At 44.6% G+C, this 25,465-nt stretch overlaps 1 protein-coding gene across 1 annotated transcript; it reads left to right on the forward strand.

The window, feature by feature from the left end:
* The first annotated feature begins 340 nt into the window (after window positions 1–340).
* On the forward strand, window positions 341–13,178 carry LOC120095009 (60S ribosomal protein L31-like). The gene has a single exon (XM_063270064.1). It carries the CDS (start codon window positions 2,038–2,040, stop codon window positions 2,389–2,391), a length of 354 nt encoding a protein of 117 aa, XP_063126134.1. The 5' UTR covers window positions 341–2,037; the 3' UTR covers window positions 2,392–13,178.
* The last annotated feature ends 12,287 nt before the right edge of the window (window positions 13,179–25,465 follow it).

Raw genomic sequence — 25,465 nt, forward strand, 5'->3', positions numbered from 1 at the left:
TTTTCTGTCTTCAAAGCATATGTAAACAAAAGGCAGATAGAAATCAGCAACATTGTTGCCACAGTTTTGTGTAATGTAACCATCCGATCAGGTACTTGCAACATCCTTCTGGTTGAAGCAAGTTGAAGGTCATAACCGTACTCAAGGGGAGGGAAGACAAACAGTAACTGGGCAGTAGGAACAGTGTGCAGCATACACATCTGTGTGAGAAGTTGCACTCACACAGGCTCTGGGGATGTAGGGTTGAGAGAAAGGGTCAGAACCACCCACCCAACTTCATCAGAAGCATTATCTTTAATGTACTGAGGAGAAATTCAACCTCAAGTGAAAACACATATTAGAATGCCCCTTGATAGCTTTCTTTGGTCAGGAGTACCTCCTGCCATAGGAACAGAGCAGGAAAGCATGAATGTGGTTGAATGCTGTCAGTAGGAAAATGTCAAGTTTTCTGAATCAACCAGGAGCAGCCCTTAGTGCCTTGAAAAGAAGGAAAGAACCTCAGTGTCTAGTATGTGACATTCACGAGTGGCCTTGGGCCAAGATTTTCTGTCCCCTTCTTCCTCTTCTCTCTCTCCCCTCCCCTTCCCCTCTCTCTTCTCTCTTCCCTCCTCTTCCTTCCCCTTTTTCTCCCCTCCTCCTCTTTTCCTCCCCTTTCTGTCTCCCCTCTTCTTCCCTTCCCTTTCCCTCCCTCTTACCCCTCCCTTTCCCCTTTCTCCTCTCTACCCTCCTCCTTCCCCTCCCTTTCTCTCTCCCCTTCTCTTCCCTTCCCCTCCACCTCTCACTAGCCCTCTTCTCCTTCCCTTTTCTTTATTTTTATTTGTTTATGTTTTGAGATAAGGTAGATTGGAGGGTTACTTCTAATCATACTGCTTCCATGTCCTGAGTGCTGGAATTACAGCTCTGCTACTGTGCTTAGTCTATGTGGTGCTGGGATTGGAATTCAGGGCTTTGTGGATGCTGGGCGAACACTCTACCAATATAGTTCAACAAGGCTGAACTATAGCTATGGCTTTATTTTTTTTAATGTCAACTGAAAATTACAATAGCTTCAAAGTCCTCTTGTCAGCTTCCAAGTCTTTCATAGGTGATTCTGGAGATCCTCTGTACATGAAGCTGGGGAGATGGAGTGACATTTACTAGCAGTCCAAAGCCCTTCCTCTGCAATCCAGGATATAAATGATCTTTGAATAACATTTTTGGGTTACTTTGGAAAGACCTCAGAAGTTCTACTGCTAGATTTCCCATTAGGGATGCCTTTGGCTGCACACAGCAAGTAGTGGATTAAACATCACAGCTTGTCCACAGGCGAAGTCCAGAGGACAGCAGGCCGAATGGGTACTCAGTTCTGCTGGAGCAAGAGCTGTATGTTGGCAATGCCCACTCCTTGTTACACTGACCGAAAGGACGGACAGAGAACTTGTTTGGGCCAGCATTCTGCTTCTCTGCATCAGCAGTGTGCTTCGTCTGATGCTTACTTTGGGCAGGGGTTGATATGTTTTCTTTGTGGCCTGTGTGGGAAATTTGCCTCCCTTGACCTCATCTTGGTTGAAGCCCCAGCTGGAGGCTCCTCATACACTGAAACTCAGCACAGGCATCCTGAGGACAGATGTGTGGGGGCTGCCTGGAGTCCCTGTCTGTCATTAGCACCTATGTGCTGGTTCCTCACCCAGGGCTTCAGTCTTTTCATATTTACAGTGGGACCAACAGTAGTCACAACCTTTGGAGAGGGTAGAAAAGGAGTGTTGGCTTAGCACATGAAGATCACTTGGAGCAATGACTCGGTATAGAGCAATCCACACTGGCTGTCATAGGGATGCCCTCAGGGCCTGGCTTGTGATAGTTGCCCGGGAGTCCAGAGAGATGTGCTGCTTAGCTGCATGGAGCTGAGTTTCTGCAGGAAGTGTCATAAAAGTCAGAAAACAATATTTTGCTCAGAAAAACTCTATTAAGAAAGATGGAAATGGGAGTATGGTTGTGGAGTCGTGGCTCTGAAATCTGGATCCATCCGCCCTGGGCGCCGGGCGGGCAGGTTCGGTGATGGCTCCCACAAAGAAGGGTGGCAAGAAGAAGAAGGGCCGTTCTGCCATCAACGAGGTGGTGACCCGAGAATCCACCATCAACATTCACAAGTGCATCCATGGAGTGGGCTTCAAGAAGTGTGCTCCTCGGGCACTCAAAGAAATTCAGAAATTTGCCATGAAGGAGATGTGGACTCCAGATGTGCGCGTAGACACCAGGCTCAATAAAGCCGTCTGGGCCAAGGGAATAAGGAATGTTCCGTACCGCATCCGAGTACGTTTGTCCAGAAAGCGTAATGAGGATGAGGATTCACCAAACAAGCTCTACACACTGGCAACTAACGTGCCTGTTACCACAGTCAAAAATCTATAGATGGTCAATGTGGATGAGAACTAACTGCTGAATGTCAAATAAAGTTACAGAATTGCCAAAAAAAAAAAAAAAAAGGAAGATGGAAATGCCAGGGCCAAATCCTGAGTCTAACCCTTTTCTCAGAAAGGCTTCTCTTCCTGAAGTTTGCTCAAAACTGCTTGCTGAGTGGGTAGGCACAAGCAGACAACTTTGTCATCCCTGAGGGGTGTGTGAGTATGTGCATGTGAGTGCATGTGTGTCTATATGTTTGTGTGTGTGTGTGTGTGTGTGTGTGTGTGTGTGTGTGTGTGTGTGCATGCCTGTGAGGGAGCACATGCATCCCCTGGTGCATGTGCAGAGTCAGTAGGCAACCACAGGGCCTTGTTGGTTCCCTTATGTTTCAGTGTGGGTGCTGGGGATTGAACTCAGGTTGTCAGGTTTGGCAGCTCGTGCTTTTATCCACTGAGCCGTCTTGCTGGCACCTAGGGATCACAGTTAATGTTCCAGAAATACATTAGTGTCTACTCTGAGCATGCAGTTTTGCTTTAAGGCCACACAGGAAAAGCAGATGTGTCAAAACAAAACAAAACCTAATACAGCAGCAGAAAACAAGACCTGGTGTCTGCTGTGACCCTTGTCTCTGTCACACACTCCTGTAGCAGACTTCCCAAGGTTGTCACACTGCTGCTTTGAGAGGACCAAAGCCCGAGCTCTTTCCTCTCTTGGCAGTGGTGCTTTGGCTATCGCCTCTCAGTGATGAATATGTCCTCGTGGTCACTGAACTTACTCAGCATGTCTATCTACGCAAGATTACAAACGAGGAACAAAGGCAAGACATAAAAAGTGCTCAGGTAGACTGATGTCAGTGGCTTACCCAGCTGGGCTTCGAAAGGACACCAAAGCCAGACACACTCAATTCCAAAATCTACATATATCACAAAGTGAGGCCAGGGCCATCAGGAAAGGGACAAGGGAAGGTGCTCCCAGAGTCAAGATTACAGACCATCAGATGCAAAGGAAGTGACTTGACCCTGGCTAGGTGATGCTGTGGATTCTTCTGGTATCACGTTCTTATCTGTCCCCAGACAAGGAAGGCTGAAAGGACGAGGGGTAACTTAACAGATGATACTGTGTAAAAACCCTCCCCTAATACCTAAAACAAGCATAGCCAGCTAAGAGCCTTGACATTCAAGAAGCGGCGGAGGATAAGAACTGCAAACAGCTGTTTCTCACGTGGCTATTGACAGGAAATCTTGGTTGGAACCAGTAAAAGCTCGCCGTGGCAGTGTGGGAGAGCAGCTGCAGTTCTTTGCTCTGAGAGAAGAAAGTGTGTATGTGTGTGTGTGTGTCTGTGTGTGTGTGTGTGTGTGTGTGTGTGTGTGTGTGTGTTCAACTGTGGCACCTAGTGTATTCCTTATGTTGCTCTGATCTCTGTCCCTAATGAATGAGTTGCTCTTTTTGTTCCATGGCTGCCTTGATCTGTATATTGAAAGGCAGTGATGGGGGAAGAGACAAGTTATGCATGGCCCAGCTGCTCTTTGCTGCTTATTAGATGCTGAGCAACTTAGTACTGCATTATCTTTAGGAACCACAAGTCTGTGAAAGCTAGGCAGTATACGTGTGGCATTTGTGAATGTGTGTGTGCGTGTGTCTGTGTGTGTGTGCATGTGCGCGCATGCATGCATGTGCAAGTGCACGTTGCCCATGTGTTCTCATGCAGACTGGAGAAAGACATCAAGTGTCTTACCCAGTCTCTCTTTACCTTAGTTTTTGATACAGGGGTTCTCAGTGAATTTGAAGCTTGCTAATTAATTAATCTAGACCAGCATTTCTCAACCTGTGGGTTGCAACTCCTTTGAGGGTCAAACGACCCTCTCACAAGGTCACAAGTCAGATATCCTGCATATCAGATATTATATTACGATTCATAACAGTAGCAAAATTACAGCTGTGAAGTAACAATGAAAGCAATTTTATGGTAGGACGTCACCGCAGCATGAGAGATGTGTTAAAGGATCATAGCATTCGCAAGTCTGAGAGCCAGCAAATTCCAGTGTCCACTGTTTCCGCCAGCAGTGCTGAGGCTACCAGCCTGGGCCACTGTGCTTGAATTTTTTTTGTTTGTTTTGTTTTGTTTTGTTTTGTTTTTTTTAATTCGGGTTCTGGAGATTGAACTCAGGGCTTCCCAATGGGCCCAAGCAGCCCTCAATAGTTATTTTTAAGCAAGCTTTTTGTCTTGCAGTAGTTTCAGATTGGCAGAGATGTCGCACAGACAGTGCAGAGTTCTAGCATGCCCCACATCTACTTTCCCCATCACAAAGATCTTCCATTGCTAGGGTGATGCAAATGAAGCAATCGATTTTGTCAAGATGTAGTTAACCACATTTCTTATTGTATTTGGACTTACTCAGTGTTTCCGAGAGTATAGTCCGTGCTCCACTTCATGTCCATGATGCTGTGATGCATGGAATTATCATCGACCATTAGTCTCTTCAGGTCTGTGACAGTTGGTCAATGTTTGTCTTATTTTCATGTTCTTTCCAGCTTTGTAGATGACTCCCCCACTATTTTAGTAGTGTATCTTTACATGTTTGTAGTCTGAGGTTAGTGTCAGCTCTCAGCTTCATTGGATTGAGAGCCATCTAGCACAACCCTGGGTTTATCTGTAATAAACCAGGAGGGCTCTGACATCATGCATGGATTAATGCACTGATGGATTCAAATGTAAATAGAATTAATAGTCTTTAATAAGGATTGGGATGGCAAAAGAGTGAAGTCCCCAGTGTGTGTCATTGGGAACTATATCTTGCTCTGTCCTTGTTACTATCTGTTACCTATCTATTATAAGTGGCCTTTTCTTTCTGCTTTCTGGACACCATGGTCTGAGCTTCTTTGGTCTGCCATGCCCTCCTCATTATAATGGATGGAGCCCTCTGAAACTGTGAGCTGGATACATATTGTCTCCTGTCTTAGTAGGGTTACTACTGCCTCAGTGAAACAGCATGACCAAAAAGTAGGGTGGAGAGGAGAGGACTGACTTGGCTTACACCTCCATCTTCTTCATCACGGAAGGAAGTCTGGGGAGGAATTGATGCATGGCAGAGCCTAGAGGCAGGAGAAGATGTAGAGGTTATAAAGGGGAACTGCTTATAGGCTTGCTCTCCCTGTTTTCTTATAGAACTCAGGACCACTAGCTTAGGGACAGCCCCACTCACATTCTGGGCTCTCCCCCATTAATCAGTAATTAAGAAAATGCCTTACAACTAGATCTTATGGAGTCATCGTCTTGATTAAGGTTTCCTCTTCTCAAATAACTCTAGTTTGTATGTCAACTTGACATGAGACCATTTTGACTTCAGACTCCATTTTGCCTATTCAGACCTACTCTCTCTCTAATCAACACTATTTCCCCCAAACATACCTGTTACCAACCCCTCTCTAAGCAACACTAATTACTCAAAACATAATGCCTGTTCCTAACAACAGAAAGGACAAACGAATTTGATTGGTTGAGCAAAAACACTTACATTCAATGTCAGTTGACAATGATGGAACCCTTGGGAAAGTCCCTAATCCCTGAGTTCTGATTGGTGAAAATTATAACCGTAACTTGGCTCAGATGCTTGCAGGTTTTAGGCTTAGAAACCCTGCTTCAGCCCCTGCTTAGGGCTGCCAGAAGAGCAGGGTTCCTGAGTCCTTGTCTGGCTGCCATGGTCAATCGGTGACTGCCTATGGTAGTGATTTTGCAGTTTCACAAGCCCACTGGTGCTCTCCCTCCCTTCCCGTGGTGCACAGTGGACATGGGGTATCTGTCTTTTGGTCTTAGCAACTTATCCTGAAGAGGGCTGTTAAAGACCTGGACACTGAGCTGATGCAGTCACTATAGCTGTGGTCTCAGCTACCCCATGGGGAAGTGGAATTTCTCTTTTGGAGAAGGTTTTCATCGCATTGACTCAGAATGGCTGGGGTTACCATTGCTGTGATGAAATACTACGGCCAAAGCAACTCGTAGAGGAAAGGGTTTATTTGGATTAAGCTCCTATATCACTGTTCATCATCAAAGAGGATCGGGACAGGAACTCAAACATGGCAGGAACGTAGAGGCAGGAGCCGATGTGGAGCCACAGATGGGTGCTGCTTACTGGCTTGCTCCTCATGGCTTGCTCAGCCTGCTTTCTTATAGAACCCAGGACCACCAGCTCAGGGACAGCATTGGCCACAGTAGACTGGGCCCTTTACACCTAGTAACTATTTAAGAAAATGCCTACAGTACAATGTCACGGAGGGATTTTCTCAGTTGAGCCTTCCTCTCTGATGACTCTAATGTGTGTCAATGTGACATAAAACTAGCCAGAGCAGATTTAAACTCAATTCAGGTTTTTTTTTTTTTTTTCAGAGCTGAGGACCGAACCCAGGGCCTTGTGCTTCCTAGGCAAGTGCTCTACCACTGAGCTAAATCCCCAACCCTTCAATTCAGTTTTTAAAAACTATTGAGATGTGCTAAAGTCAGATCCAGACTTGAAAATTAAGCAGCACCAGGGCTATGGCCATGGCCCCTCACTAGAGAAGACAGCCTCTAACTACACTTAAACACTGTCAAAGTAAACTTCAGCCTCAATGCTATAGCCTCCAATGATGTGGCAGTGACTGAAGCCATAGGCCACTGCCCTATGCAAAACAAGTGACCTGTGATGTGCCTTGTTTTCTGGACCTCTTTACAGAGGAATCCATTAAATTCCTCTACAACATCTTGGCTCTGATACTATTTTAAATATTTAACGTGACTTGATGGGGCTGGCAAGATGGCTTAGCAGGTAGAGGTGCTTGCTGCTAAGCCTGGTGACTGAGTTCGATCTCCAGGACTCACATAGTAAAAGGAGAGGTTTGACTCCTAAAGGTTGTCCACTCTCCTTCCACACTTGTGCACAGTGGCATGTGTGTGCCCACAGACAATGACACTCTCTCTCTCTCTCTCTCTCTCACACACACACACACACACACACACACACACACACACACACACCCCTCAATAAATAAAATATGCAGTCTTTCACTGTGACCTTAGAATTTCCAGAAGCTCTTCTGAAGGCTTGAAGAATTCATAACCTTAAGTACTCCCTATTAATGATTAATATTGTTTCTAAGCTCACTCCCTCGTTCATGTTTTGATTAGAAGCTTGTCTTACTTTTAAGTCAAGCCTGATTTGCAGTAAAATATGACGCTGCTCCCTCTCCTCTGCAGGCCTGTGTCTCTCTGCTTCTTAATCATTTAAAACACTGCCAAACAAGCACACGTTTTCTCAAACAAAGAACAAATCATTACGCACAAAGGCCTAGGGCCAGAGAACAGAGTCTCGAGTGTGTTAGCATATTTAATCATCCCATTTCAGGAGGATAATCCGTTTCAGCTCTCTTAGCCGTGCTCACTTGCTCGCATTATTCCTCTCCCTTCAAAGTGCAACTTGACAACTATTTTTCTTCACAACAAGGCTTCGGGAATGACTCCCACTCTGGCTGACTTCTCTGCTTTTGGGATTGCTTCTGTGTGCCACAACTTTCCCAGTTGGCAACGTATATGAGAAGGAAATTTATAGTTCGTCCCAGGAGAATCATCTCATAGAGATGGCTGATGGGGAGAAAGAGCCACCCATGTTTTCAGTGGGGCTTGAACCCAGAGCCTCCTGTGTGCTAGCCAAGAGTTCCACCAGTGAGTTACCTCCCCAACTCCTGCTGCTTTAAGACTGGATCTCACCATGTAGCTCAGGCTGACTTCAAACACTGGATCTGGTTGCTGCAGCCTCCCCAGCCTCTGGAGGCCTGAGATTTCAGGTGTGTGTCACCTTGCCCGCTGGCTCCTCCTTCCTCTCTCCATCATGCTCCTCCCTATACTCCTCCTCCTCCTCCTCTTCCTCCTCCTCCTTTTTCTTAGGCAATGTCTATAGTTTCTCTTCACTCCTGTAAAAATCTTTAGTTCATTAAGAGATTCTGAGAGAGCCAAGAACATGACCAGTACATAGTATATGAAAAATTTGAATAATGATAAATTTGGGGAAGAGACTAGGGCTCTAGCAATGAAGATTTAGAGGCGGAATGTACAGGACTACCTGAGGTCCTGGACTAGCACCTAGGCAGAAGGCACACTGGAAAAATTAGAAACTAAAATTGTAGTTGTTTTACAAGTAACAGAAACCACTTTCTCCTTATATGGTGGCTCATTAGTTCATGGAGTAGTATACACACAGGCATAGAAGCACATTCATAGGCAGACACACACACACACACACACACACACACACACACACACACACACAGAGAGAGAGAGAGATCAGGGATAGACAGAACTGCTGTGGCAGTGACATACAATTGTCAATTGTTTGGGACTTCATTCCTTCGAGTTTCCCCTGCTTACTCTGTGGCTTCCATTCTCATCATATCAGAGTTCAAGGTTGTTCCTAGAGCACTGGCCATTACATTTGCACTTTGACAGCATTGGGGTTGAGAGGGTACTTTTCCCAAAGAGCTCCTTTTAGTAGACTCAGAAATCACATAGAACATGCCTACTAGGCAGGACCTAGACCCAGTCCCACGTCCTCCCTAGCTGAAGGAGAGTCTGAGAAAGCAGCTAGCAGCATCCAAAGAGACTGAGATGAAGCCAATGACAATCGGGTGTGTTCACTGTGTGTCAGTGAGCAGGGCTTGCTGTTATGTCCCTCCTCTTCATGCATGGTGCAGCACAGATGCAAAAGGTCTTTGTCACTGTCCTAGGGGACAGCAGGAACATGAGTTCAAACCTTATAGGAATGGGTTTGGAATAAACACCAGGCAGGGCGAAGTGGAACAAGAAAGCTTGGATTTTGTAAGTGTGCCCAGCCTATGGATTTACTATGATAACCACAGTGATAGGCTGGATTCAACTTCAGTTAAATCATTTATTGCTGAGCATGGTGACACATCTTTAATCCTAGCATTGGCAAGGCAGAGGCAGGAAGATCTCTGAGTTAGAGACTAGCATCATCTACAGATCAAGTTCCAGGACAGCCAGGGCTACACAGAGAAACCCTGTCTTAAAACAGAACAAACCAAAGCAAAGCACACTTTTGTTTTTAGTTTAGCCACATGGCTCAGTTTTTCATTTTCATTGTAAAAACCCACGAGAGAAGACCTGAAAGGTGCTTTTTAAACCGATCCTATTTGTTGTGTACAGCGCTGTATTTTCTTAGGCATCCCATAAATGTCTATTAAATGAATAACTGGTGTAGTTAGGAGGCTTTGTCCCCCATGTTATCACACTGCTGGACTAGTTAGAAATAGAGACTGGTTAAATGCTTAAGAGAAAGGGCAATTTATTGGCTCTTAAAAAATCGTGTATTCCATTGCCTATTGTCATGGTTTCATCAAAGATTTTCCTTTAAGTAAATGGTGGACTTTCCTCACTCACCTTCTAGTACCCCTTTCTTTCTCCAGCCTCCTATAAATTTCCCTAAATATCTCCACCTCTGTCTGTCTATTTGTCTGTCTACCATCTCTCTGTACACTAGATTTCAGACGCCCACTCTAATTCTGACCACGCAGGATTCTGCTCTCCTCCGCTCACTTCAGAGTCAGGCTGCCAGATGACTTAGTCCGTTTCTTTGGGCACCAGAAACTCTATCTTCCCATCACACCCGTCTTCCTAGTGTTAAGTTCTGCTTGGTTTGCCTTTCCTGTTTCTGTCTGCCTGTAAATCTCTCCCTGGTTGACATTGTTCACTGTGCACATGACATGTACTCTGCTAGGAGTCCTGATTCAGGCTTTTCATTATTTATCACTTCCTTATGACACCAGGCCCATCCCTTGACTGACAGCATCTCAGGCCCACAGCTCTCCCCAGGATGCCTCGGAGATTCCAGACGGCTCTCTTTCTGTGCTTCTGGTCTTCCAATACAGATGTTGTACATATTTTCTCTGATTTTTATCTAGTAGCCTGATAAGAAGTTCTTATTGTTGTAGAGGTGATATTTTAAAGTCTACTAAGCATTGCTTATAAACAGTAGTGTTTATAATACTTTCCATAAAGGATCAGAAGGTATATCTCTCTGTCATCTTTCTTTCTCTACCATTTATATATCAATCTATTACTTACCTACCTACCTACCCATCCATCCATCATCTGTCCATCCGTCCATTCATTCACCCATGAATGTGTGTATGTATGAATGTATGTGTGTATGTATGTATGTATGTGCCTACTGGTCACCAAATCCAAATCAATAAATAATAAATCAGTCATCTATCCATCATCTATTTTTCTTCAGTGGTGGATATTTAACCACTCTATCACTGAAGAATATTCCTAACCGAAAGCAAACATGCGCACACGCGCGCGCGTGCACACACACACACACACACACACGCACACAGACATACCACACATGCACACACACAAACACGCATGCACACACACGCACACACACATACACACACCCACACACATGCACACACACACGCACACACACACGCACGCACACACACTCACATACACACACACACTCACACACACACACACACACTCACACACACACACCCCAGTCAGGATGACAGTGATGATATAGCCTCTGTTGCAGCTCTCCAGCTTTGCTGTTGCAGGGCAAAACAGATACAGACCATTGTTAAACAAATGGACATAGCTGTACTTCAGTAAAACTTTATGCAACAAAGAGCAGGTCAGCTTTAACTGGTTCTGGCCAGTACTGAGGGCTTGTCTGTGAGAGGAAGATTTGAGTTTGAGCACATTAAACTTACACTTCAAGGGAGTTGTTTTTCCCTCTCTCATTTGTAATATTTTTTTTCTCGTTAATTCAGAAAACTTGAAATTTTCAGATACGCAAATTGCACCTGCGGGCAAGTACTCCCTACCTCTCGCTTCTCAGCTCCGTGAGTCTTGCCCTTGGTGAGTAACTGCTGAGGCCAGTGCTGTAGGAATTCTGACAGGACTCTTCCACCCTGATTCTTAATTGCCTAACTTCTTGGCTTCACTCTCGCACTTTGTAGCTCACTCCCTGCTCATCGTCCATCCTCCTTGGCCTGTGTTTGGAACTGAGTTCACTTTTCCTCCTTGTGAAGGTTAGCACTGAGGTTAATTAAAGTTAACTAAAGTTAAGTCCACATGGCAGAATCTAGACTTAACCAGGAGATGGGCCTCTGGGAAGCCTGGGGCTCCTCTTCCTGTTAATCGAGGTGGGCAGGTAGGCCCATTACGGGCATGGCTTCCCATGGACCGTGCTGCTTCCAGCTCCTGCCTCCCTACCTCATTTTTATCTTTAGAACAAAAATTATTTGTGTAAGTAAATGCTTCCTTACTGTGATAGAATATTTCATACTGCATACTACAAAGGCACGGTTTAACTGAGGCTGTCTTCTGTGACGCATCCCCTTAGAGTCTTCCACCTCTAACATCGACCTATCACCCTTCTGCTTCCTTCCTACCACCCCAAGTCTCCAGCAGCAAGCACCATGGTCGACCTTCAGGTTAAATTTTTTCAAAAGAAGGTATTGGTTGGGAAGTCAACAACCAAGGTCAGTATTTGCTCACCTGCCTCCCTGTCCTCCTGTGGTTAGCAGCAGTGGCACGTGCTCCTGCACTAAAGTGTCCCTCTGTTTCCTGCCCCACCCCAAGCAGAGCACCTGCTGTCCCCACTATTGTTTAACATAGGTAAGCAAGTGAGGTTGATGATAAAAGAAGTTAACAAAATTGTTACTCTGTATCACAGGAACATAGACCCAGGTAAGTAGATGATGAGGAGAAGACCAGTTAAGATTACTGCAGTGAAATCAAAACAACCCTGAGATTTCACCTCACACCAGTGAGAATGGCTAAGATCAAAAACTCAGGTGACAGCAAATGCTGGCGAGGATGCGGAGAAAGAGGAACACTCCTCCATTGTTGGTGGGATTGCAGACTGGTACAACCATTCTGGAAATCAGTCTGGAGGTTCCTCAGAAAATTGGACATTGAACTGCCTGAGGATCCAGCTATACCTCTCTTGGGCATATACCCAAAAGATGCCTCAACATATAAAAGAGACACGTGCTCCACTATATTCATCGCAGCCTTATTTATAATAGCCAGAAGCTGGAAAGAACCCAGATGCCCTTCAACAGAGGAATGGATACAGAAAATGTGGTACATCTACACAATGGAATATTACTCAGCTATCAAAAACAATGACTTTATGAAATTCGTAGGCAAATGGTTGGTACTGGAAAATATCATCCTGAGTGAGGTAACCCAATCACAGAAAAACACACACGGTATGCACTCATTGATAAGTGGCTATTAGCCCAAATGCTTGAATTACCCTAGATGCCTAGAACAAATGAAACTCAAGACAGATGATCAAAATGTGAATGCTTCACTCCTTCTTTGAAAGGGGAACAAGAATACCCTTGGCAGGGAATAGAGAGGCAAAGATTAAAACAGACACAGAAGGAACACCCATTCAGAGCCTGCCCCACATGTGGCCCATACATATACAGCCATCCAATTAGACAAGATGGATGAAGCAAAGAAGTGCAGGCCGACAGGAGCCGGATGTAGATCTCTCCTGAGAGACACAGCCAGAATACAGCAAACACAGAGGCGAATGCCAGCAGCAAACCACTGAACTGAGAACAGGACCCCCGTTGAAGGAATCAGAGAAAGAACTGGAAGAGCTTGAAGGGGCTCGAGACCCCTTATGAACAACAATGCCAAGCAACCAGAGCTTCCAGGGACTAAGCCACTACCTAAAGACTATACATGGACTGACCCTGGACTCTGACCTCATAGGTAGCAATGAATATCCTAGTAAGAGCACCAGTGGAAGGGGAAGCCCTGGGTCCTGCTAAGACTGAACCCCCAGTGAACTAGATTGTTGGGGGGAGGGCGGCAATGGGGGGAGGATGGGGAGGGGAACACCCATAAAGAAGGGGAGGGTGGAGGGGGATGTTTGCCCGGAAACTGGGAAAGGAAATAACACTCGAAGTGTATATAAGAAATACTCAAGTTAATAAAAAAAAAAAAAGATTACTGCAGTGAGGATCAAGTTGACCACAGGCGAGGGCAGGCTTTTCTGTTGTTGACAAAAAACTTAAGGGAGAAAGGCACAGTGCAAGGTTTGCTGTGACCATGAAGTAGGGAGCCTGTAGGGGACATTTCATTTCCACAGCATCTACACTGTGCTTTGGGTACCATTGTAGGAAACTCACTGTGGCCTCAGTGTGTAGGCACTGGTGGATTCTGTGTGGCTGGTATTTTACTTAGGAGTGTTTGCTCAGGAAAGAGAATGATCTATTTTCTTTCAATTATCTGTCTCAATTTCAGGAAAACATACACAAGGGCCAGCAGGTGAGATGGCTCAGCATATAAAAATATTTCCTGTGAAAGTCTGATGGTATAAACGTGACCGCTGTGTCCATGGTCAGGTGGGGGGAGACACCTCGCCCCACAAAGCTGTCCTCTGGCTCACACATGTGCACCATGGCCTGTACACACCCCACTCACCAATATTAATAAATAGTGTGATCTTAAAAGAGGGAACAGATCTGAAAAAATAAACACAGCAGCATTTTTCTTTCTTTTCCTAAAAGACTATCTCATCTGTCCTAAAGATGAAAATAAGCTGGGAACGAATCCCCTATAGACTGCTTTCCTATCTGACAAGGGTGGGCCCCCTGTGGTCTGGGTTCCATTTCAACTAGGCATGAATGAGGAACTTGAAATAAACCCAGCAGGGAGACTGTGACTCTCAGGCAAAGCTTTGCAAAACTCAATTCCAAGGCCAGGGAAAGGGTATCAGCTAGGCATGGGCACAATTAGACCTTAGGATTGATAACCTTACGCTGACTTCATCATGGGGAAACCACTCTTTCCACTACACTTCTCTCTCTCTCTCTCTCTCTCTCTCTCTCTCTCTCTCTCTCTCTCTTCCTCCTCTCCCTTTATATAATATGTGTGTATAAATAAGATATATAATGGATAAGAGATAAGAAACGTATTTAGAGATGGGGTCTCACTATGCTACATGGTTGGCCTAAACTGCAGACTAGGCTGGCCTTGAACTCCCAGAGATCCACCTGTCTCTGCCTTCTGAGTGTGGGGATCAAAAGTGTGTGTTACTCCACCCAGCCACACTTGTAAGTTACAGAGAAGTAATCCGTCTTAGTGCTTCGAGTTCAGAAGTTGTGAAATGCTTCTCTAACATCTGGCATGTCATAGCATTTATAGATAGAGGCGATGTTATGGGGGAGACTCATATTCATTTTGTGTTTAAGTGTCTATTGTTCTTTCATGTCAAACTCAGACATTTTGGTGACTCTTGTTCTTAGACACCCCTCCCACCACGTGCACCCTGGAAACACACAAACACATGCCTACATATGTTCTGGGTCACATCTGGACGTGTATCCTGTGTTTACGATCTTTTGTTTGGATTTAAATCTTTTGAATCGTTTGTATGTCAAGTGTGTGCAGCGTCCTCAGTGGCCAGAAGGGTGTATCAGATGCTCCTGGAGTCTGAGTGCTGGGAACCAAACCCAGAACTGTGAGAGCAGTAAGTGCTCTTAACCAGCCGGCCTCGTCTTCCTTCAATTCACCGTCTCTTAAAACTATTATTGATTTTCATTTCTTCAAAGAATTTTCGTTTTTCAATTATATTGTCTGCACACTGTTTATGTTCTTTTCACACCATTATTTGTGAATTACTTTTAACTTGAATTTGTTTGGAGGATAATATTTATCCTTGCAATCTAAGCCCAAATTGCATATTACAAATAGATTGTTTGCTGGAGAACTGACCCATGGTTTAAATTGCCTCTGGAGTTGAATAGGATGATAATTGCAATGATTGTGTGAGATACCATTTTAGAAATTAAAAGTTGTAGTTTTCAACATCCCAGGTAGAATAAAAAACAGGCCCCTGTGAGAGTGATTGAGTTTAATGTGCTGTTTACACAGTCTCCATGCGCCTCACATGCAATCAGGAATTTATTTCATCTTGAACTAAGAAAGAAAAGGTCAGAGATTTAAACGCACACCCCCTCCCACATGGCTGTCAATTTGGAATGTAAAATGGGCCTTGGCTTCTAGAAACTGATGGTGCTTGACACTCAGTAAGCAGCTTGTGTCTGTTTACCCATTTATTTTTAATCATATGTTCCTGTATGTTTGGCTGCAAGTGCCTGCATGGCACGGGGCATGTGACGAGGCCAGAGGCTACCCTCAGTGCCTGCCCAGCTTTTTATCTGAGGCAGGGTCTCTCGCCGGCCTGGAGCGTCAGTTATCACAGTGGTCTTCCAGATGTTTGCCTTCCTCTGCCTCCCGCCTCATCCTCGGGGATGACAGATGACAACTGCACCGGGCTCATCCTGGGTCCTGCGATGGGAGGTATACAGAGAAAGCATCCCACACAGTGCAGCGTAGAATAGGTCTGCACCACACACACAGTTGCAGTGTGTATGTGTGCAGGCTCCTGCTGGTCCCAGCAGCCCTGATGGAGTGGCCCCTGTTCAGCTCCAGCCTCGCCTTCCTCTGTTTCCCCTTATTCCTTTAACTCTGGCTCCAAAGACCTTGATGTTCCCTAAGTCTTTGCACTGACTACTCTGTTGACTCTTAAACACGTTCCTCCTGGACACTGCACAGGCTCTCTCCTGTGGCCTCCACTTATTCTTTGCCTAATGTCTACTCGTTAGAAGGGAGGGTCCGTGACTAAGCCCAGCGGTGCTTTCTTACCTTCCAATGCTTTTTTGTTCTTGGTTTTTCTGCAGAGCATAAATATATTTTTACATTATTATATTTGTTCACGTAGTCAGTGATTCTCCCTCACATCTAAGCACACACACTAGACTGTCAGATCCATGAAGGAGGGACTAACCTGCCTTGCTCTGTTTCCTCTACCTAGCATATAAATGTGGTCAGTGCATGTCTGTTGAATTAATGCATAAATGAACACCACCCTCACCTGTATTTCATGTGTGTGTCTGCGTGTGCTCAAGCACGTGTGTGTGTGCGTGCATGTGTGTGTGCGTGTGTGTGTGTGTGTGTGTGTGTGTGTGTGTGTGTGGTACTGTATATTATACGCAGAGCCTCACTGTGCTAGACAAGTGCTACAAAAAATGAGTTACACCCCAGCCTAGCCATCAATTTGGCTGAGAGATGAAATGAATTGCTGAATCAGGTTTGTAGATACTGAAGGTTTCTGGGCAGGGGACATCTAGGGAATTGTGCCTTGTGTCTTGTGACTTGGGTACACAGTGATGATTTGTGAATCGTCTATACTGCTTTGCAGTACATGACAGAAAGGCTGGAACTTAGGCTGTAAAGAAAAGGGTTTGAGTTTAGCTTTATTTTGTATGCTTCATGGTTTTGAACCACTGGGTGCCTGGACCCAATCCTGGGTCATGATTTTCTCTTTGTGAGTGCAGATATATAACAGAGTGAGTAAAAACTACCTCATGCTCATCAGGGTTTCTTTGGGAAGCCTGCAAATTGCCACTGAGGTTACATTGATCAAGATAGGTCATAGGGTTGAGCCTGATTTCCAGAATGGGAAAGGGTTATTCTACCTGGTGCAGTGGGCCAGATAGTGCTGGACACAACCAATATAGTGAAGGCAGAGCAAATGGTAAGGACCAATTAAACTCGTCATTAAGGATTGTTATGACCCAAGGGAGATGCTAGCACGGAGGAAAATCAGAACAATTTAAGAGGGGAATAATTTTGGTATGCACTGGTGTGCCTGAAATTTGGAATGAGGAAGAGGGGTAAAAACTGAATATAACCAACTTGAGCTTAAGTAAATCTCAATTTAGGGCTCATTTAAGTAAAAACGTCAGGGAAGTACAGGCTGAACATATAGCATGGGATGTAGTATTGTTTATGGACCCAGACATCCTCTCCCAGCTTCCTCTGAAGATACCTTTATGAAATAGCTTGTAAGCTTTTTGAATCTTTTCAGTTCAGAGAACTGGTGGTCAGACTATATCTCAAACAAGCCTAGAGGACCAGGCAAACTTAGGGCTTAAAATATAATACATTTTTTAAATGATAAGAAAAAATACCTATTAGAATTCATATTTATTTTTTCACTTGTTGCAAACTTGAACAGGAGGTAGAAAGAGAATGGGACTCATCCATCTTTGTCTCTGGGGAGTGGTTGCTGGTGTGATTTGGTGCTTCAGCCAAGTCAGAGTTAGTGTATTTGCTACCTCTTGCCTCTGTGATCACGAGGTGACTCTATCCCTATGATACTATCTGTCTTAGGCCTACCTGTTTATATGACTTTTAATCACTGAAGTCAGACAGGTCTCAGAATATCTGCTCAACATTCTTCTACTTTATGTATTGTGTTTCATGTCTATCCCTAGCTGCAAGAGAGTCTTGAAAGTCAAATATTTGGCTTCTACCATGAAAGATAGCAAGAGTAAAAATGAAGTGGGTGGCAGTATGGAGAGGTGGCTGTCTCAAGGGTACTTACTTCTATTAAAGAGCGCCCACGGTTTTGCTTCCCAGCAACCAAAATGGCAGTCCACAACCATCTGTAACTACAGTTACATGGGGATCTGGTGCATATACACACATGCAGGCAAAACCACCGATATATACATAAGGAAAATCTTTACAGAAATGAACAGAGAAAAATCATTAGGACTGGTCAATCCACTGTAAAATTGGAATTCGTTCCAATGCTTTAGAACCCTTTGAAAACATTGTGGGGGAAAATATTGGCTCCTTATCGGCCACTGCTCAGCTTTTCTCCTGGAGCAGAGATGGAGGAGTGGTCTACCTGACTGCCAAGAGCGATGGGAAAGAGCTTCCTTGCTAGTGTATGCAGTCAATTTCTTGGCCCTCATTGCCTGGCATGTTCCCTTTTCTTTTCTCCTGCTATGGCTACTGACAGTGTCTGACACTTCTGCTTAAGCAAAGGTGAGAAGAGTCAGGAGTCTTGGGCACTCAAAGAGACAAGGTGAAGTTGCCAAGTGCCGCTGCCTCCGATCTCATGCTTCTTAAGTGGGTCAGAAGCTCAACCGCAGATGCCTGGGTTTTTGTGCCAGTTTACATGACAATTTCACATATTGATAACTTTATGAATTTATCATTGTATGAACTGAAATCATCTCCTAGTATCTTTGAACACTCCCACTCTGTACACGGGCAGCAGAATTCAGGATACACAAGTCACTTATGTTAGATAGCATCAGACCAGTGAGATGCCTCAGTGGGTGAAGGCATTTGTTCCTGAGCCAGATGAGTTGAATTCAATCTCTTGGACCTACATAGTGGGAGGGAGACCAGAGTTCCACAAACTGGCTTTCACATGTGTGCCCTCGTGTGTGTGTGTGTGTGGGGGGTTGTGCGCGCGCGCGTGTGCATGCACATGCTAGTGCTTGCTTAGCCCTGCTTCCTGTTTCGTTTTCTGATGCCGTTGTTCTGTGGCATTTATTCTATTCTATATGATCTCATCAGCCCTGCTCTTCCTGTAATATTGGCTTTTGCATCCTGCTGTCATCTATCCTGTGCTCCCCTCTAGCCCAAGAGAGCAGTGTCTCAGCCATCGGTCAATGTTAATGTCCTGGCAGTCTCCCGGAGCTTTGTTGCTGAGAGTCCCTGTCCTGATATATTATTCTAAGATTGTTGCTTGGGAAACATTGATGGATGGTCAATTCCTCCATTACAAGGTAATCATCAAGCCAGATGAAAGTGCAGGAGCGGAGGTGGCCTCCTGATCAGATCTGCGAACTCTCATCTTTCCTAGATTCCTCCTGACATTATTGTGTATGCACAGACACTACATTTGAGTTTCTAGGCTTAGAAAATACATGTTGTACAAACACTCCATTTGAGGTTTTAGAATTTAAAAACATAGGTATGTGGTGTGTGTGTGTGTATGTGTGTGTGTGTGTGTGTGTGTGTGTGTGTTGCATCGTGCATATGACAGCAGGTGCCCATGGGGGCCAGAAGAGGGCTTCAGGGCCTCTGGAGCTGGAGTTACAGATGGTTGTAAGATGACTGGCGTGGGTGGTGGGTCCTCTGAAGGAGCACAAAGCACTGTAACTTCCGAGTCATCTCTCCATCCCAATCCACTTTTGAAGTGGATGGTGGCTTTTAGATGACAGCCTTCTGTATTTTGGAGTAGAGTGCTGTAAAATGTGGCAGAAAAGCTTTTGACTATTTAACACTTAATAGGGTTTTCTTGGACTACTATAACATACGTTTAATATAGGAATTTGTACAGTTATCCAGAAGGAACGTACACAGCGATCAGGTTAAGGTAGCTCAGTTAGTAAAACATGCAGGGTACAAGCATGAGGACCAGTGTTTGTTCCCAGAACCCCTGTGAAAAGCTGGGTATGGTGGTGCATGCTTGTGATCTCAGCAGAAGAGGCAAAAGGGCAGATCTCTGGGGCTCACTGGCTTTGCCTACTTGTTGAGCACCAGAACACCAAGAGACCTTGTCTCAAAAATAAGGTGAGCGGTTCCTGAGGAACAGCACCCAAGGGTGACATCTGACTTATGCATATAGACTCCCCCAGACATGTGCCTGCATGGATGGGTATGTGTACATACCACAACATAACCACAGAGACACACCCAGACACACTCAGATCACACAGACAAGCACATACAGAGAGACAAAGAGATACTCACAGACAGAGACAGGCAGACACAGACACACACAGACACACACACAGAGACAGTCAGTCAGACAGACAGACACACACACACACACACACACACAAGAGAGAGAGAGAGAGAGAGAGAGAGAGAGAGAGAGAGAGAGAGAGACTCTCACCAAAAGTAAAATAAAGACACTGAAGTGAGTTTCCCTTTAAGCTGTGAAAACAGAAATGTCAAATTAATATGAGGTGAGGGTCATCACGGCCTTCCCAATTGATGAATGAGTGGGTGTCTCCCTCCATTCACTTCCACCTTATGCTTCGGTGTTGGGGTCATTATGTGGATGCTGATGACCAATACTCAGGCCCTCCTTTTCTTCACAGCATCCCTCAGGTTTCCTGGTACTTGGGTTGCAGCCATGTGGGAGGTTCTGTGGTTAGCTAGCCACCCCTCGGGTCTCAGGCCTGGCTTTCACTCTTGCTTCTCATTTCCTGCTCAGTAACTTTGGGTAGGTTTTTAACTCCACACCCCAGTGTCTGTCATCTGTAAATTAGGAGCTCCATGCTGTTAACTACTCTGGGGTAGAGCAAGATGGAGCGGATTCTCGCACATTAAGTACTCAGCATCACTGATCTAGCAGGCCCTTGGTGATTGTTAGCTTTTACTTCTGTTGACTTAATGAAGATGGCATTAGGTTTAGTCAAGGATAACTGAAGGCACCTGATGGGACAAGGGCTTGACAAAGCCTGCTGTGGAGTTAGTTCAGTCAAATATTTACTATAACCACAAGAGAAAGCTACCGGTTTGAGGGAGAGCACTGTAGTTTTCCTGACTTGGCCTGGGGCTTGCTCTCTGTACCCTGCACTCTGCTGTCCTTACTTGCTCTCCACCAGCTCTCTTCAGGCTTCCTGGTCTCTCCTGAGAGAGTGCTTTGTGTTTGCTTTTCAGTTTTCAGACTTCTCACAGGAGGATTTTTTTCTTTTGATTTTTTTTTTTTTTGTATGTGAATGTGTGGTGTGTGCCTGTGCAGTGTGTTGCGTGTGGGGAAGAAGTCCATGTTAGGGGTCTTCCTCTGTCTTTCCCAGCTTTTCTCTCTCTTTCTTTCCTCCCTCCCTCACTCCCTTCCTCCCTCCCTCCCTCCCTCCCTCCCTCCCTCCTTTCTTTCTTTCTTTCTTTCTTTCTTTCTTTCTTTCTTTCTTTCTTTCTTTCTTTCTCTCTTTCTCTCTTTCTCTCTTTCTTTCTTTCTTTCTTTCTTTTTTGAGAGGATTTGTCACTAAAGTTGAAGCTCACTTGTTGGCTAGACTGGCTGGCCAGCTATCCCTGGGGAAACCTCCTGTCCTCACCTCTTAGTATTGATATTACAAGCATGAGCTGCCATGCCTGACTTTCTATGTTGAATGCTAGGGATATAGCATCAGGTGCCCGTGTTTGTTTGGAGACACTTGGCCCACTGAGTCATCTCCCCAGCCCCAATGGTTTTTTTTAAAGCTATATTCCCAAAGGTGTGGCTTCCCTACAACACATTTTGTAAAATGCCTACTGTGTTTGCCCAGAAAAGAGCTTCCCTTTGGTCCTCACTATAGTTCTTATTCTTTTACCAAGCTCAGATCTTGACGTTTATGATTTGTAATGGTTGTGGTTGTAGAGTAAAACACACATATAAGTGTATATAGTTCCAATGAATGTAGTAAATGTTCATGGCCCTGTCTCCCAAATTCCTATTAAGGCACTGAGCATGTTCAACATCTAGAAAGATCTCTCATATCCTAGGGACCCTCCTCTCAAAGACAACTGTGTCACTGATTTCTGTTATAAATTAATCTTTCATGCTGTTGTGTTATAATAATTATAAAATTTTGTTCAAATAAATCATCTGACATAAGTAAATATTTTCCCACCCAGATAAGGAACTGATAATTGATCAAAGTAAGGCTAGCACAAAAGTTCAGCTTTGTGAATCAGTGAGTTTTATTGGGGTTATTTATAGGAATTTGGGTGAGGGCTTATTTATGGAGCAGAAATGACTTAAAGACAGCTATATCACCAAAGCCCATTGTTGATAACAGTTCATGAAAGCTCCTTCAGCCAGCTCAGGTGGTCTGTGCCTCTTCTAGGCACCTCACCTTCCTCACCTTGTCTGAGAATGTCTCTGCAATCTTATTACAAACACACACACACACACACACACACACACACACACACACACACACACACACACACACGTAAGTTTCAGGGACTTCCTGAAGCTTCTCAGTTGGGTACTTCCTGAACTAAACATATTTCCCAGCAGGATGGAATGTTTTACTTTCCTTTAGACACCTCTTGTATCTTAAAAGCATCCTTCCAAGATGAAGCTTTATTTTGGAGGAATCTGTCACACATGACATGTTCTTGGAAAGAGGGGGATGGAAAGAAAAAAGAGGTTCTCTATATAGCCCTTTTGGTCTTGGAACTCAAAATGTAGAGCAGGATGGTCTCAAATTCACAGGGATCCTCATACTTCTGCCTCCCAAGTGTTGGGATTAAAGGGATATACCACTGTGGCCAATATCATCAGCCCATTCTTAGTGACAGTTGCTGAGGTTCCCAAGCATTGAGCATAGCTTGTACAATCAGGCTCTGAAAGGCTTGGGGTCCCTGGTGTCAGTGCGAAGTTTTGTGGAACAACAGAAGAATCAAGGTGGTAGCAGTGCTCATACAAAGTTCTTGTAGGATACTCCTAAGAACTTCACTTATGGAGAACTATTGTAACAACCCAATGACTTGGAAGCCATCTTTCTTTCCTATTTTCTTAGTCACAACCACTGCTACTTATTTTAACTGAGACAGTGGAAGAATAGGCTTGAATCTGGGGCAGATGTGGGTGCCTATTTCAAAGGGGAATGGTTTTGGTAATCTCTTGAGAGATTTTACCTCCTGAAATTCCTGAGGGAAGTACAAAGTGCCTTAAAGTGACATGTGCAGATGGGAAAGATAATTACCCAAAGTCTATCCCTCAGGTATGTTTTTGTGCACCACGTACTTTCTGTTAACCATAGGATGACTGTAATGCTAGAGGGCAGAGTTCAGGCATTGGAGGAGCCTGACTAATAAACTTCAATTTTGGAATAAAAAGTCTGTGTCTCAGCATGTGGTCATTACTCTGTTCTCAGGATGCCAGTAACAGCAACAACTATAGCAAGACTGAGAAGGGACACACTTGAGGTATCAGGGGAGTTTCAATGGTGGTAGTTAGAAAGTAGATAATATCAAAATATATTGTATGAAATTTTCAAAGAATAAAAAAATGTTGAAACAAATCTGGGTCAAAATCAACTGATCATGTGTTCAGCTTTGTAAAGCTCATGGAAAGGGGATTTCTGAGGTCTCCATGGTTTCAGATAGCTGTGCTTAAGCAGTGTGAGCTGCTGGGACTCTGGGCTAGATAAATGCAGTAAGAAATCTTAAGGCCCAGCTCAACTGTAGTCAGGAGTATTTGTTTCTTGCACAGGTAGGGTCCTTGGACTGCTCCCACCTCATCCTTAACTGTAGCCACAAGATGGCACTCTGATGCCTGTGTTGGAAACCGGGCTCAATCACTGCTGTCATCCACAGTTGCCTTACAATCTATGCTAACAAGATGCTGTAATTTTATTCCAAATGTGTAAATATCATTGCATTGCCAAGGATTAATGTTCAGGACCACCAGGGGAGGGAGGAGCTGAGAAAAACTGATTCTGTCTTTTCTGTTATATTTGCATTTGGGCTTTATCGCACTATAATTACATGTGGCTCATCAAGCCATGGTTCATATGGACCCTGGGGTCTGACTGTGGTTTGTCCTGAAGCTAGGATAAAGGATCCTTTCAGAGTCTGAGAGGCAATGCTCAGGCCATGACTTGTATTCTCCCATTTTCTCTGTTTCATTGACCAATGGTATCCTTCCTTCAGGCTGATTCTTACCTGATACTTGTGGGATCCTGTGGGAGGTTAGATCTCAAGTCTTCATGGTTTCAGTAGATGAGAGCCACATCTTGTCCCTGCACCTCCCAAATTATCACCCTCTAATGTAGCCTAGGAGTCTCGAGTTCCACCTTCACTGCACAGGAAGCGAAGTGCGTGAGAGTATGTGCTGCTTTTCCCTTGAACCACTTTTGTAGAATGTGTGCACGTGTGTGTGTGTGTGTGTGTGTGTGTGTGTGTGTGTGTGTGTGTGTGTGCATGCATGTGCATGTGCATTCACACAGCTGGAAGACATGCTCTGCAGCTGCCCAAGGGATTCTGATTTCACCCGGTTTCTTTCAAGTTCACCCCTTGCTTTCTGAGGATCCAGAAGGTCTTTGTGACAAGGTATTTCTTTAAAAATCAATACTAGCCAGGACAAAAAGCAAAAGCAAACTGGAAGGCAGCATCATCAACAGCTAGGCTGGGACACTGTGTTTACATAAGTTGCTGGATAGGGATTCTGAGGTACACTGTCCTCTGCCGGCACAGCTTCATTAATCATGCTGGATCATAGTAACTTCAGAAAGGAGGACTTAGCATCCCTGTCTTAACAATGTTAGCCACATGAAGGCTCCAGGGCCTGGCTTTCCTGTTACTTTCCAATAGTTCTTTACTCCTATCCTAAACTCCAACAATTCCAAACTTTCATAGGTTCCTGGTTTGCAATCCACCATTTTTACCTTCTGTGATGTGAGCTCTTTTTCATTCACCCCTGTTAGAGTCCTTGGGTCAACAGTGAAAGAACTTCAATTCAAACTGGTTCAATTTAAAGATAGTGTGAAGTGGTCAGGGGAGATGGTCCAGTGGGCAAAGCACTTGCTGCACAAGGGTGAGGGTGAGTTCCTGCATCTGGAACCAAAGCACCTGCATGAGAGTCAAGTACTTCAGTGGACATCTTTAACCCTAGCTCTTTGGGGGCAGAGACAGGTGGATCTTGAGTCATTGAGACTAATCATCCAACCAACCAACCAACCAACCAAAAACACCCAAAAACCCCAAATGAGCAAAAACAAAAGCAAGACAGAGAGCATCAGAGGATGAGCCTGAATAGTGGCCTCTTGCTGCAACAGACACATTTATACCTTCATGCCCCAACCCATACACTACATATACATGTACTACATACATGCACTTATATACACAAACAATTTAAAAAATAGTGTAATTGTTATTTCTTGACATACAATAAAGGGCTCTAAAATTTGTTTTCAGGAACAGTTGGATTCATGTGCTGCTCTTTGCTCTTTTTCTTTTTCTCTCTACACCTTGTCTCCACCAGGCTCTATTCTGTGTGTGTGTGGTCTCTGTAGACATCCCAGTCTGCTTGCTAAGTGGCCCCAGTTGGATGAAATTTCTGTCAGAAGTTAGGGGTTGGAAGGGTCCTCTTTACCTTAGCTTTGGGATACCCAAGTGTGAAGCAGCACCAGGCAGGTGCTTCCGTGGCCAGATTTAGTTATGAGGTCACCTTGGTGCAGGGGA

The sequence above is a fragment of the Rattus norvegicus genome, chromosome 10 (assembly GCF_036323735.1).
Source record: "Rattus norvegicus strain BN/NHsdMcwi chromosome 10, GRCr8, whole genome shotgun sequence".
In the NCBI taxonomy this organism is placed as follows: domain Eukaryota; kingdom Metazoa; phylum Chordata; class Mammalia; order Rodentia; family Muridae; genus Rattus; species Rattus norvegicus.